This window comes from Lolium perenne, chromosome 4, assembly GCF_019359855.2.
Source record: "Lolium perenne isolate Kyuss_39 chromosome 4, Kyuss_2.0, whole genome shotgun sequence".
In the NCBI taxonomy this organism is placed as follows: domain Eukaryota; kingdom Viridiplantae; phylum Streptophyta; class Magnoliopsida; order Poales; family Poaceae; genus Lolium; species Lolium perenne.
Window position 1 is genome coordinate 89,551,775 of NC_067247.2, and position 15,116 is coordinate 89,566,890.

A 15,116-nucleotide genomic window follows, 5' to 3' on the forward strand; every position below is an offset into this window, starting at 1 on the left:
AGGGGGCCAAGCCGGTCGGCCCCCAGGGAGCATGCATCGGGCGGAGAAGTGGCCGCCGTCGATTGGCACGAGGGCCAAGGCGAGGAGCCCGACCGGGAGAGCAGCCGCGCGCCCGCGGCAGATCCCGGCGGCCGTCGCCGTCGTGTGCGAGGGCCACATGTGATGGGCCTGGAGGGCCGAGGCACCCCGAAAAGAGGGGATTCGTGGGGGTGGGGAGCTTGGATTTTTCGGGAGGAGATGGCCTCCCGCTGCCGCCGTTCGCCGCTGGGCGGCTTCCTCCGACGGCAGCGGGGGTGGAGGGCTCGGTGGAGGGTGGGGTGTGGCGGCGGCGGCGCTGTCGCCTCGGAGTCGCCTGGGGGCGACCCGGACGCCTATAGAGCTTAGTTGCATGCTAATTCCACTATTGAACCAGTTATGTGGTCCGATGGGTTCGAGCAATCGTACTGGAAAAAAATCTGGAAGCTGAGAGTTCCTCCGAAAGTTAGAAACTATTTGTGGAGAGTTATCAAGGGGTTTAATCAGATCAGTCCTTGAAGCGAGACATGTCGAGAAAATATCTTTCTGTCATGCATGTGGAGCAAAGGAGAATGCCTTATTTAAGTGTACTTGGGCTAAGCCTTTTTGGCAAGAAGTGAAGGATATTACATCTGTTAAAGTACCTGACCTCCATCCTGATACTTGGGCTAGCGATATTGCAACAGACCTTGCTATAACAGGAAGGACATCTAAGCTATCACCTAAATTATGCTCAAAATGGCAATTACCGGCTCCAGGATTGGAAAAGGTCAATGTTGATGCAAGTTTCTCGAATGTATCAGGAAAGGGTGCAACGGGGCTGGTGATCCGAAACCATGAAGGCTTGTTAATGCATGGACAAGCCATTTGGTATAATCACGCAGCTAGTGTGTTGAATATGGAGGCCGTAGCAATACGTGATGGTGTAGAATTGGCAACTGATCTAGGACTGTCGCGTATTGTAGTGGAGACAGACTCAAGTGACGTGGTCAAGCTATGGAATGATGGTGCTCAAGGTAGATAAGAAATTGCACCGATCTTGCAAGAGATTAAAGATATTACTCGCTATATGGAATTGTTCCATTTCAAGTTCATCGGGCGGCAAGCTAATGAAGGAGCACACTTGTGTGCCAAGCAAGCATCAGCTAGTAGACGTAGATGTCTATGGATTAATTATATTCCTACTTTTTTAGCTGATTGTCTCCAGAACAATTGTAAGCTTGATGTTTGAGTGATGAAATTCATTGATTTGCAAAAAAAACTCTTCCGCGCATCATGCTTGCACGGGTGGCCATTCTTCCATGCGAGGGTCGGGTGCTCCTCGAAATCACTCCACCGGGGCTTGTGAGCAGATGTTGACACGGTCTATATAATGTTAATTAGTTTTGTCATTCCAAGCAGATTTTTTCCTTCAAGAAACCATCGGGACACTTGTTTACGGTAGATGATGTCAAGTTCACCGCACACAGGCGTATCAAATGAATCTTTTTTTCAAAATATATAATCAAAATCATGTGTGTGAAAACTTGTAGAATGCTTTAGTTGTTGATGATTACCATTAGTGATGCCAGCTAAATAACAAGTAAATGGCATACATACATTGTACAGTTGTTGAACAGCCCACTAAGGTAAAATCCGAAAGTATGGCATAATGCCCTCAATATTTATAACATGCCAAAATATTGTAAAATCTAAGATATGGCAGTGTTAAAAGAAACTAAGGTAGATGGGCTTATTCCCATGTGCACCAAAACCCAAAAGTATGGTAAAGCTCAGTATTGATAGAAGATAAGGAATGAGAGAAAAATAACCGAGCCAGTAGGAAAAATATTCATTCAGTCTATTACATGATCTTGTACCTATATCCAAAACACAAAACTTGTAAACCCAAAGATATAAGAGAAGAAAGTCAAATATATACCAAAAATAACTTGTCAAGTTAATAAACCCGATGCTTTCCTATGCAAATGTCACCTCCTGCCGTCTCCACTGTCCTGTTTTAAAGCTAGAATTTTAGAACTGCAGTAAATGGGACAGCCAGAGAACAAATATGATATAAATGAAGTAAAAGGTCCATCGCTGAATGGTACCAGGATGCAGATTTTAATAAGAGAATGTTACAATCACTGATACAAAGTGCGCCGAATCTAACTGTTCCAATTTTTTATTATTTAGAGCTGCATATTTATAAAAGACCAATAAACTAACAATAAAAATTCATCACAACTGCTGCTCATTATCAATATTGTAGCCAAAAGACAATAATGGACATTTTCAAAACACAAATAAGGATACTTATGCGGTCGGCTCACCTCGGCTCACAGCAGTACAGCGGCCGCAAAGAAGGAGATGACATCTTTTATGGTTGTGTCCCAGCGATGCAGCAACGGCTTGTGCTCCTCCTCCTGTCTCACATGATGTGACAAGGTAAAAATAAAGCACAAGTCTCATGAGGGCATACAGTACATGGTGTGAAACGGTCAAGCTACTACAATATATGATATGTTCACTGACCTATACTAAAAGAATGGACCTTAAATCTTAGAGTTGTCATCTGATGCCTGTCTCAAACCTAAAACAAATATATTTTATCAGGAATGATTCATCTATATAGCAATAATAGTTTGCATAGCCAAGCCACATAATCGACAGAGTATACTGTACATGCAAGGCACATCATAGAGGGTACCTGAGGACAGAGACAATCTGTGCAAAATCAACACCTTCCTTGCATCTCCTTTCCTGACCAATCACACAATAGTTTCACCAAATTTGCTCATGACGAAGAAGGGAATCGAGAGAGAGAGCAACCCGGAAATCAGAGGCAGAGTAGGAGAGATTGGTGCACACTGTTCAACAACTACAAAACATGGAACCTTGTCAAGAGGAGAGGATGCAGAACTTTTGTTTACCTAAACACCATAGATAACGAGGTGATTATACTTTGATATGTACAGGGTAGAAGTATTAAATTTTGTAGCAGCAAAGCCAATAAAGGTCGCCAGATCTGACGGGATGAGGCGAGATAAAGCAGGGTGACATGAAAATAAAATAAGACTGAAATCGACCAGGGAGGCGGAACTTGGCTAGCGTCAGTGTGCCTCTTCCCCATGCGTGCTCCTCCTCACCACCGTCGCCGGCGACTCTCAACGCCCTCGCATCTGCAGCCCTGCGCTCCTTCTTCTTCTGCAGACCATGGATAGGAGACAGAGAAGAACCAAAGGAGGGAGAGGCCGTGTACCTGCGAATGACCGCCGGCGGTGTTGCTTCGTGCGATGGCAGCACTGGTGTCGACGACGAGAGGTGGTGCTGCTCCCAGCGCCGGCGACGCCGAGGCGGCGCTGCACGATGCGAGCGCAACCAAAAAAAACGAGCCCCAGTGGCTGACGCGCGGGCCCATACAACCATGGGGCCCACATGCACACACGCACGGGTAGATCATGGCCATTGCATGGCTTTCTCTAGCACCAGGGACGGGCGGTAAAAACCCCGCGCGCGCTCAGAAGCCACGCCATGTCCAGAAACGAACGGCCGAGATGCATTGTATTGTCTGATAGGATCCGACGGTCCACATTCTCGCTGTAAATCCCCTATGGGGTGCAGCAATTATACCTTTAGATTATGGTTAATTGATCGGTGAACCGTTGATCATGTGCCTCTAATTTATCACTACCGTCAGAGCAAGACTAGCTGAATGCGACATGTAAATCCGTATCCCATGTAATTATTCGCGGGCGCGCTTATTTTGCAGCTAGTAGTACCATCAGCTTAGTTAAGCATCATTTCCGTTTTGCATCATGCAAACACGTTCTCCGCACACGCGCGCTCGAGGTAGGTCCGCAGGTACTATTTTCACGTAGCCGCCAAAGCTCATTCGAAATAGCCTGAACATATTTGGGGCAAGGAAAACACACTAGAAATCTTGGGATGCTCTTACACATCCAAAAAACCATGGTGGCCTAGGGTTTAAGGACTTTCGGCTTTTTAACCAAGCCTTACTCGCTCGACAGGCGTGGAGACTGCTGGTGAAGCCAGAGAGTCTTTGTGCAATGATACTAAAAGCTCGTTATTACCCTAACGGTCGTTTGGAGGACACGGTTTTTGCAGGTAATGCCTCATCGTCATGGCAAGCGATTCAATACGGACTTGAGCTCCTGAAGAAAGGGTTGGTATGGAGGGTGGGTGATGGCAGCCAGATTCGTATATGGAGAGATCCATGGCTACCAAAACCACACTCCTACCGGCCTATGTCGAACCGAGGGAGCTGCAGACTACGTCGAGTGGCTGAGCTGCTCACAGAGGACGGCGAATGGCAAATGGATGTCCTCCAACGCCACTTCTCGACCATGGACATTGATGAGATACTGAAGATCAACGCCTCTCCGAACCGTGGAGAGGATGTGCTGGCGTGGGCACCTGATCGCAGAGGAATTTTCTCTGTTAGAAGCGCGTACAAGCTTGCATGGGAGTCTAATCACCGCACGTCTATGTGCGCAGCGAGCAGGGCACCGGACGGCAAACGTGTCGTCTGGGACACAGTGTGGGGGTGCCCTGCTCCCCCAAAGGTACGCGTCTTTGCTTGGCGTTTGATCACGAATTCCTTGGCCACTTGGGAAAATAAAAAGAGACGAAACATGGAGGTTTCTGACATTTGTGTAATATGTGGCATTGAACGTGAGGACACATACCACACGTTTTGCAGGTGTCCGATGGCGCGCGCTCTTTGGGAAGCAATGAGGGAAGTATGGCCTCTGAAAGAACACATCCCCAACACGGGCCAGGAGTGGCTTTTCCAAGCTCTGGACCATGCAAGCGAGGTGGAGCGACTAATGATGCTCATGACCTTCTGGCGCATCTGGCACGTACGGAATGAAGTTGTTCATCAGAAGGCTGCTCCACCGATCGAAGCTTCGCGAAGGTTCCTGTGTAGCTATGTTGATTCGTTGCTAATGATCAAGCAAGATCCTATGGCAGATTCAGTTAAAGGAAAGACGGCCTTAGTCTATGGGCCTGTGCGGGATACAGCAAGGAGGAGGAAGAAGGATGTGGCATGCGAAGGTATACCCATGGGTGTGTGGTCTAGGCCACCAGAAGGGTGGGTGAATTTAAACGTTGATGAAGCATGGACAAGAGAGGACTGTCGAGGAGGTACCGGCATGATTCTGAGGGATGATCAGGGATGCACCATCTTTGCAGCCTGCAATCACCTGCAATCATGTGGCAGCCCTCTTGAAGCAGAGTTACTCGCCTGCATTGAAGGGATGACTTTGGCCTTTCAGCACACAGGTAAGCCTGTCATTGTGGAGAGTGATTGTAGTGAGGCAGTGAAGATGTTCAAGGACAGTGATGTCAATAGATCTCTGGTTGTTGCTACCGTGAATGAAGCGAAACGTCTATGTAATCTAGGTAGAGTGTTTCAGTTTAAACACATTAGTAGGGAGTACAACATTGTTAGCCATACTTTAGCTAGATGGGGTTTCACGGAGAGGCAAAATCAGGGTATGGTTCCATCATGGACCAGACTTTATAAGACAGGCTTGTATTCAGGATGGAAATCCCATTCCTTGATTATAAATTTCCCTTATCGCAAAAAAAAGGTATGCTTTTAGTGGTAGTGGACCGAAACAGGATGAGCAAAACTGCTCATAGCGTGGAACACCTAAAGCTATTCTTTTATTGTTTCTGTTATTGATGATTTGGACTGTACGTACGTGCAACGCTGTACTCCATCCATTTCAAAATTTTAAGCTTCATGGTTTCTGCTGCTCGTATGCATCCATAGGGTCCTGCATCCACACAAACAAACAAACACTTCTTCCGATCTCTGCATCCGTGGCTGACCGACAGGTCGAGACCATTTTCGCACACAAAAACGTACGATGCAGGTCGAGACAGTGTCGGCGTTGCAGCGGTCTTTACTCCATCCGGCTAAACCCGAACTGCACAAATATGACACGAAATTACGAATATGCATAAGTATTATGGTATACTCTACATACTTCGCAGCTTCGTTCAGATTGTCAGAATCGTCTCAGGTGAGACGGGCGTTGCCACGGCAAGAAAATGCCCTGTCACATCGGCAAATACGCTGCGGCGCAACTGTTTCGAGCGCACTGCATCCATAGATCTGCATGTCGAGTCAGTCAGACACGATCATCTAATGCGAGCGTCGGCTGCCTTCTCGGAGTGGCCTTTCCGCCCTTGTGTCATTCTTGGTCTCCGCCTAGAGCCCAGCGCTGCGCATGCATGCATCTCGTCGATCGTCTGGCAACAGCATCGAAACGAGCCCTGGCAGAGAAGTTACTTGTTCCTGCCGAAGAAAGATTTGGTTCAATGATATCCACTTTCTTGATTTTGTACGCAATTATTTTTCGCGTTGAAGAAAGATTTGGTTCAACGATATCCACTTTCTTGTGGCCAGTTGAACATTATGTTTGTTGGAGGGGGCCATATAGGCAATTTCTAACAAATTTTGGAGGTCAATCTGCATAATTTATAGTGAGTTTTTCAGTAAAAATTTCAGCATAGGGGGACCATCGCCCTAGCTAACCCCTGCTACCTCCGTCTCTGCATGGTTTCGCCTGTTAGAACACAGTCTGTACCACGTTGGCACAATTGCTCGTCAAACGAACTCGCCGCAGGTTCAAGTCACTAGGGGTTCAAGTCACTAGGCAAGTCCCTCTCGCCGGGCTGCTGCTTCCATGATCTCTGGACCGATGACCCGGGAGACTGACGACATTCCTCCATTCTTAGATAAAGCTACATCAACAGTTGGTCATTCCCAATGGCGGAGGCATCCACCTAGCAAACGGTGGTACACCACGTGGCTTCTGCTTCGCCGGCTCACTAAATACAGACAGACATGTAGTGAATGAATCTGTTAATGAAGCTGAAGGTGGACAAGGGGCTTTGGAAGATTTCTTCATGCAGCGCCTTCCTTCGCGCATGCCATATAGCCCACAGTGCTACCGCCACCTTTGTCGGCCCAAACACTCCTCCCCATATAGCACTCAATCAACCCTCCACGAGCCAGTAGCCCGCACAAGGCGCAAGCTCCATGAGTCGCCATGTTTCTATGATTGAGAACATCAGCTGTTGGCAGCGATTGCTTTGCAATTTTTTTTTTTTTTTTTTTTTTTTTTTTTTTTTTATAGACGGAAGGCTCGAGCAGAGTCCGGCTTTAAATTAAGGGATTTCTATTTTCGTGCCCTCGGGTCCTTAGTTGTACTCAGTTTTCCCCAGCTCCTTAGTTTTTCCTCAGTTTTCTCCAAGCCCTTGTCTGTAACCCGCAGAAAGAGCTCGGACGGAAGGAATCCCGTTAAGTTGACGTTGGTTGGTGCTGGCAAGTGGGGCCGCTGTTGGTGCCCCGCAGTGGACACGTCTCCACTTATCCAGATCATCGTGGGATCCACAACTTGTCCATGTTAGCGCGCCGGACCCACAGCTTACCCAGGTGACCGTTGCAAAATGGGAGCCCGAGCCAGCCCCGCGCCCGTGCCCGTGCCATTGCTTCCCCTTTCTTTCTCCGCGCCCCATTGTTCTTCTTCTCCGCCAGCGGCAGCCCTTCTCCGGTAGGCGGGTGATGTCTAGTTTCTCTTCGACCTCCCGTTCTTCATGGCCGCAGTATGGACCCGTGCCTTTGACAAGATGCCCTGACTGCCCACGCCAGGAGCCTCTGAAGCGGTCGATCTGTAAGACGGACGAGAACGGCAACCGTGGACGTGAGTTCGTTGCATGCGAGAGCTTGCCATATAGAGAGGGGGATAAGGTTAGATCTCGCTCCAATTTCTCTGTTTTCTCTCGATTTTCTTGTTATTCCCTCGAATTTGGGATTTAGGGTTCATGTTGTTGTTTTCAGATCTTGAAGAAATGCAGGCATTTCGAGTGGATCGATGTGTACGTTCAGAGGCTTCAGTTGCAGGAATCAATTGGCGCTATTGGGGGGCGCAATTTGGGAGGGGGGCTTGCTGTAGAGAATGCGGCGGAGAGAGGAGCCGTTCCGATTATGCCTAATGCTCCCAATGCAGAACTGGTGGAAGTGAAGGGAGAACTGAAGAAAATGAACAAGCGATTAAGGCAACTGATCGAGTTGAAGAAGCAAGCTAACCCGATGGCTGGTTTTTTTTTTGTTGTATAATTACGATCGGATTCTTATCATTGCTCACCAGGCGCTAGAAGTTCTTACAAGGGATACCTTACAAATCCATTATTCAGTTACATGTACTTGTAGTTGTTTTCAAAGTTAGTGTGTGCATTCACCGAAATTACCAACTATATTCCCTAAAAGAAAAGGAAAGCTAAAGATAGTTGATAATTGTTAGAGGGGTGACAAATAATGCAATCACCGAAATCCGCAAATATGTATGCCTCGTGTTTATACCAAAATTATACCACTTTTAGGCCGTTTCAAAATACCAATACCATATCCCAAACTATATTCCCTAAAAGAAAAGGACAGCTAAAGATAGTTGATAGTTGTTAGAGGGGTGACAAATAATGCAATCACCGAAATCCGCAAATATGTATGCCTCATGTTTATAACAAAATTATACCACTTTTAGGCCGTTTCAAAATGGGATCCCTTTCAAAATAGGGTCCCTTCAAAATACCAATACAATATCCCAAACTATATTCCCTAAAAGAAAAGGACAGCTAAAGATAGTTGATAATTGTTAGAGGGGTGACAAATAATGCAATCACCGAAATCCGCAAATATGTATGCCTCATGTTTATAACAAAATTATACCACTTTTAGGCCGTTTCAAAATACCAATACTATATCCCAAACTATATTCCCTAAAAGAAAAGGACAGCTAAAGATAGTTGATAGCAATCACCGAAATCCGCAAATATGTATGCCTCATGTTTATAACAAAATTATACCACTTTTAGGCCGTTTCAAAATACCAATACTATATCCCAAACTATATTCCCTAAAAGAAAAGGACAGCTAAAGATAGTTGATAATTGTTAGAGGGGTGACACATAATGCAATCACCGAAATCCGCAAATATGTATGCCTCATGTTTATACCAATACTATATCCCAAACTATATTAAGTGGCAAACTCGTTATTGCACATAAATAGAGGGGTGGGCATTCTCCACCGACAGAGAGAGAGAGGGGTGGCCACGAAGAGAGAGAGAGAGAGAGAGAGAGAGAGAGAGAGAGAGAGAGAGAGAGGTTGCCACGAAGAGACGGATAGGGGTATACTGCCCGTTAGATCAGTGGATCAACGGTTCGTGGAGTCGATCCGTGTGACAACGGCTCAACCAATCAGGATAAGTTTGGGCTTCTCAGAGCATTTGTGACAGTACTTGAGGGCAAAACTGAGTAGTACTAAGAATCCAAGGGCACATAAATAGTAAATAGACTAAGGGATTCAAACAAAAGAATTACAAAATGAAAAATATGTGTTTTGTACAATATAATTCATATTGGGCTACATCAAATTATTTGCAATTCAAATATACATGAGTGTGACAATTATGGCATCATTTAGACAAACTATGTTTTGGGAAAGATGTTTTGCAAAGGGGTTTGGGTGGAAAACCAATCATCTTCATAGCTACACTAGTGATTCTGAGAAGTGGCAATTTGTGGTAAAACTTGATTTATATATGTTTGTTAAGGTTTTCTAGGTGGCAGGTTGCGTAGGAAGACTCCATGAGTAGTTGCCACTATGTTTTTATTTTTTTGGATTTTTTTGCGCATGAAATGACTCAATTAGCTATGTTAATCTCATTTGTTGACTCTCTGTTGACCAGCTACTTGAGGGTAAAACCGAGTATATTGCACTTGCCGGTCTAAGTCCTCGAGGGGAAAACTGAGTACGTATAAAATTTCGTATAAGGCCCGAGGTTATAACCGAGTACACCAAACGTCCCAGGGTTAGACTCGTGTCGCTGTGCACGCCGGAGCCGTGCATTGCGGACGCTTGTTGCGGTACACGCCACCTTCGTCTTTATAGAGCCCTCTTTCTCTCCCTCGACGCACGTTCTCACCGGCTCACCGCAACCGCCTCTCGTCCCATCATCTTCTCCACAACCGAAGAAAAACCCCGAAGAAAACCGCCGGCGATGGAGAAGAATGAGATGCCCATTGTCGGCACATCGGCCGCCGCCCCGTCCAGGCCCCTGTCGCTGCTTCCAACGTAGCAGCCGGCGCATCGGTCGCCGCCACCGTCCGTGCCCTGTCGCTGCTTCCAACGTAGCAGCCGGCGGATCGGCCGCCGCCCCCGTCCAGGCCCCTGTCCCTGCTTCCAACGTAGCAGCCGGCGGATCGGCCACCGCCCCCGTCCAGGCCCCTATCGCTGCTTCCAACGTAGCAGCCGGCGCATCGGCCGCCGCCACCGTCCAGTCCCCCGTCGCTTGGGACCCGTACGAATCAGTGCAATACGACGCGCCGGAGAACCCCTACGACACCAAAGATCGCCGACAACGAGCCGGAGGTAACCCTTTGTTCCCGTGTTCTTCTCTCATTTCAATCATTTTGTGTTAGATCTAGCGTTATTACGGTTCGTCTGTTCCTAGTTCAATCCTTTTGTGTTAGATCTTGCGTTATTACTGTTCGTCTGTTCCTAGTTCGATCCTTTTGTGTTAGATCTTGCGTTATTAGTATTTGTGATTTGCTTTTGTTTAAGATTTGTGCCGATGATGATGAATATTTGGGCATAAATTGATTCAGGGTTTGGTCAGTAAACAATTGGTGTGTACAAATTTGTTGTGCATGATCTTTGGTTTGCTGACTCAAATCCTGGATATAAGTGTGTCCAATGTAACCGAGGCTACCTCTTTTTTCGAGCCCATATTTTCATGCATTTTTTTTTGTTAACTCTCTGTTCCATCATCGTTGCAATTGACTCCGTTTTTTTTGCACGATCTTTGGTGCTACGTGACAGTGCGAGCAGCGACGTCGACAATGACGACGAGTCCTTCCACACCAAGACTCATCACGTCCTCGGGAGGTTGCAGTCCGGCCCTTACGATGGACCCTTTGCTCGAGGCATTTACAAGTGCCCCTTCAGCAACAGGAAGCTCAGCGCCACCGACTTAAAATACCTGTTGAACCATGTTGAATCCTTTGTCAGATGGGGCTCTAGAGTTGGAAGGACCGTGAACGTGCATGCGTACATGGCCAAACACAAAGCACTTGGGATTCACTGCGCAACCTCCAAGCGAGTCACACGCGCTACCCGGAGGCGTTGAACGTGCCTACCGCACTCTCTCGTATGTGACTGCTCTATCTCAGAGAGCAGCTTAAATTCATGTAAAATGTAGCTTATGTTGGATCTATCGGTACTAGTTTGGGTTGTGTCCTGAATATATCTATGCTATGTTGGTTGCTGTATGCAGCTTATCCTATATTTTCTCTCTGGATTTGTGCCCTAGATTTCCTACCTGATTGGGTAAAAACGAAGGCATAAAGAAATGAATGGCGTTAAAAAACAGAAGGACAAGCTGCTCTAGATTTGCTACCAATTTGGGCTATCAAATATGAATGAGATCGAGCGAGAGAGAGGAAAAAGGTACATTGAAAACTGCTAATCTGGGCGAAAGAGACAGAAACCACTCGTGCTCCCGTCCCGGACCCACACGGCTCCACACGCTACGGCCCCACAAACATAGTCTCGTCCTGTCCCACGCGGTCCCTTCCTACCAGCCCCACACGACGCGGTCCCACACGACGCGACCCCACAAACGACACGACCCCACTCGTCAGCACGGAACGGTCAACTTAACGGATTCCTTCCGTCCGAGCTCCTTCTGCGGGTTCAGACAAGGGCTTGGGGAAAACTGAGGAAAAACTAAGAAGCTGGGGAAAACTGAGTACAACTAAGGACCCGAGGGCACGAAAATAGAAATCCCTTAAATTAATAAAGCCCCAACGGCAGAGTACAAAGCCCACAACACCAAAGTCATACAACACACGAACAACAACAACCGGGCAAGACCGCCCCCAAACTGAAGCACAAACACGCACACACACAAGGCCGGAGGGTGCCCCAACACCACCGAAGCCTAACGCCGGAGATACAGGGCCACCAGAGGGTCGCTAGACGCTGTCGCGGTCTCTGATGGTCGAATGGAGAGTGCGGATCAGGGTGACCGCCCACTCCACAGCTTCGCGGTCCTTCTTCCTAGCCACTAGCTTCCACACCTGCAAGTACATAGACATTTTGTATAGGGCATCAGCAGGTTGGCGGGGGAAGACCCCGTCAATCGAGAATTTGTTCCTAAGGTTCCAAAGTGTCCAAAGCAAAGCAGCACACGCCATCCCAAGGACCCGCTTGGATTGTCCCCGTTGAGCGTGGAGGAGCCTAAAGATATCCGCGAAACACGAAGGGTTCCAAACGCGGCCGAGCAGTTCCCGAACTGCACTCCACATGAACCGAGCAAGGGGACAGTCGAAGAAGATGTGATTGTTATCTTCCACTTCCCCACATAAGGCACAAAGACCCAGAGACGGCCCCCTACGCCGCCGGATGTTCTCATTAGAGGGGAGGCGCTTCCTAGCTAGTTGCCAAAGGAAAATCCGGACCTTTAAGGGGATCGAGAGCTTCCAAAGGTCGCTAAAGAACTTCGAAGGGGTTCCCTGGCAAAGCCTGAGGTACAAAGAGCGCACCGAGAACCTCCCCGAAGGTTCTAGGGCCCAAGATACCTGATCTGGAAGGGTCGAGGGAGGTGGCACCTGAACCTCCCGAAGAAGATTGGCCAGAGCCACCCGGTCTCCCTGCCCAAGCTCACGGCGGAGCGGGAGGTGCCAAGAGCTACCGAAGCGGGCAGCGGCAACCGAGATGTCATGGTCCGTGGCAACGGCGAAAAGCGTAGGGAAGCGGTCGCAAAGGGGTCCCGACCCCTGCCACCAGTCTCGCCAGAAGCTCGTCGTCTTGCCATCACAAACACTGTGCTTCGCTCCCAGGCGAAACAAGTGCTTAAGCTTTTGAATGGAGTTCCAGAACTGGGAACCTGGGCGATGATCGTCCAACATCAGATCCTTATCCCTAAGGTACTTGCTTCTGAGGATATCCGCCCAAAGACCTTGCTCCCCAGAGTAGATCCTCCAGATCCATTTGACCAAAAGACAGGCGTTCATGAGGCGCGAGTCAGTAATGCCCATCCCCCCAAGGCTCTTAGGCGTGCACATCGCCGACCACCTTACCCAGTGATACTTGCGTTTGGCACTGTTGGCTTCCCAATAGAAGCGGGCACGGTGGCGGTCTAGTGACCCATGCGTCCCGTCGCTAAGAAGATAGATAGCCATGGCATGAAGCGGAATGCTAGAAAGACAGGCGTTAGTGAGTGTCAAACGCGCAGCCGAGGACATCAGTTTCCCCATCCAGGGGTCAGTACGCTTGCCCACCTTAGCCGTCAACGGACCCCAATCCGCCGCAGAAAGGGCGCGGTCCTTAATCGGAAGCCCCAGGTAGGTAAACGGAAACGAACCCAACTTGCAATTAAGCATATGGGCTATCCGCTGGCCTTCCCCCGGCTCCAAACCCATCACCATGACCTCGCTCTTATGGAAGTTGATCCGGAGGCCTGACATGCTCTCAAAGCAAAGTAAAATATACTTAAGATTGGCCACCGCCAAATCGTCAGGCTGGAACATGATGATAGTATCATCTGCATATTGCAAATGAGAGACCCCCCAGGGATCAGGTGAGGAATCAATCCCGCAATGTGACCCGCCCTTCTAGCCTTGTCCAAGATAGAGGCAAGAGCCTCGACGACGTAGTCGAAGAGGATGGGAGAGAGGGGATCACCCTGACGCACCCCGCGCCCGTTGCAGAAATAATTCCCAATATCTCCATTAATGGAAATAGCAGTTTGGCCCCCCGAGACCAAACTCAGGGCCCTATGGACCCACGCGGGCTCAAAGCCCTTGCCCAGAAGAACCTCACGGAGGAAGGGCCAGTTCACCCGATCATAGGCTTTCTCAAAGTCCAACTTCAGGAAAACTCCCCTAAGTTTCATGGACTTAGTTTCGTGGACGATCTCTTGGAGGGAAAGGACTCCCTCATGGATATGGCGACCCTTGATGAAAGCAGATTGCGCCCGACTAATAGTCCTATGGGCAATAGGAGAGAGTCTAGTAGCATAAAAAGCCTTAGCAACAAATTTGAAGATAACATTAATCAAAGCAATCGGCCTGAACTGTTTGATATTCTCCGCCCCAGAGACTTTAGGGATCAGCGACAAGATCCCAAAGTTGAGCCTCACAATGTCAACTCTCCCCAGAGCGAAGCCATTAGCGATGTCCATGATGAAGGGTTTCACCAGATGCCAGAAGCGTTTGAAGAAAGCCACCGGAAAACCGTCCGGCCCCGGAGCGGTATCCACCTTCATGCTGGCCAGAACCGCATCGATCTCTTCCCCCGAGAAGGCGATCATGAGGCTGTTATTCTCCCCTTCCGACACCTGATCCGCAGCATGCCAGAAGGAGGGGGAAAGGTGAAGCAGGGGGGCTCGCCCGTGGATCCCATGAGGGCACGGTAGAACTCATAAATATGCGCCTGCAGCGCGTGCGGCTCGACTAGGGTCCCCGAATCCGTCACGAGCCTGGTAATGGCACATTTGCGGCGTCTTCCATTAGCATACGCATGGAAGAACGCAGTGTTAGCGTCCCCCTTGGTGAGCCAGGTAACCCGGCTCCGCTGGCGCCAATACTCCTCCTCAACCACCGAAAGATGGGTGAGTTGGTCCTCCAGATGGTAACGAAGGGCCCAACCCTCATCATCTAGGCCACGCCCATCCGCCACACCGTCGAGGGCCTGGATGCGCGCAAGGATATCGGCCTTCAGGTCGCGATTCTCTCTACCTAGGTTGGCCCCCCCATCCTTTTAGGAATTGTCGCAGCCCCGCCGAGGCCCTTTGCCAACGCGTGATTGGATCGGAACACGACCCCAGGGCGGCGACCTGAGCGCGCCACTTGTTAGAGACCAGATCCCCAAAGTCTGGCCTCAACAGCCAACCCTGTTCAAAGAAGAAACGAGGGCTACGCTTCCTAAGTTCCTCCCCGGAGCTTAGGATCAGCGGAGAGTGGTCGGACCCAATGATGGTATCCGCCACTAGGGAGCAGAGCGGGAAAAGGGCCTCCCA

The 15,116-nt window shown here is 48.9% G+C and overlaps 1 protein-coding gene across 1 annotated transcript; it reads left to right on the top strand.

The window, feature by feature from the left end:
- Positions 1 to 4,361: 4,361 nt before the first annotated feature.
- LOC139839027 (uncharacterized) lies at positions 4,362 to 11,116 on the top strand. Its single transcript, XM_071829071.1, has 3 exons — positions 4,362 to 4,504; positions 4,718 to 5,378; positions 11,105 to 11,116. The coding sequence occupies exons 1-3, from the start codon at positions 4,362 to 4,364 to the stop codon at positions 11,114 to 11,116; spliced, it is 816 nt and encodes a 271-aa protein (XP_071685172.1).
- The last annotated feature ends 4,000 nt before the right edge of the window (positions 11,117 to 15,116 follow it).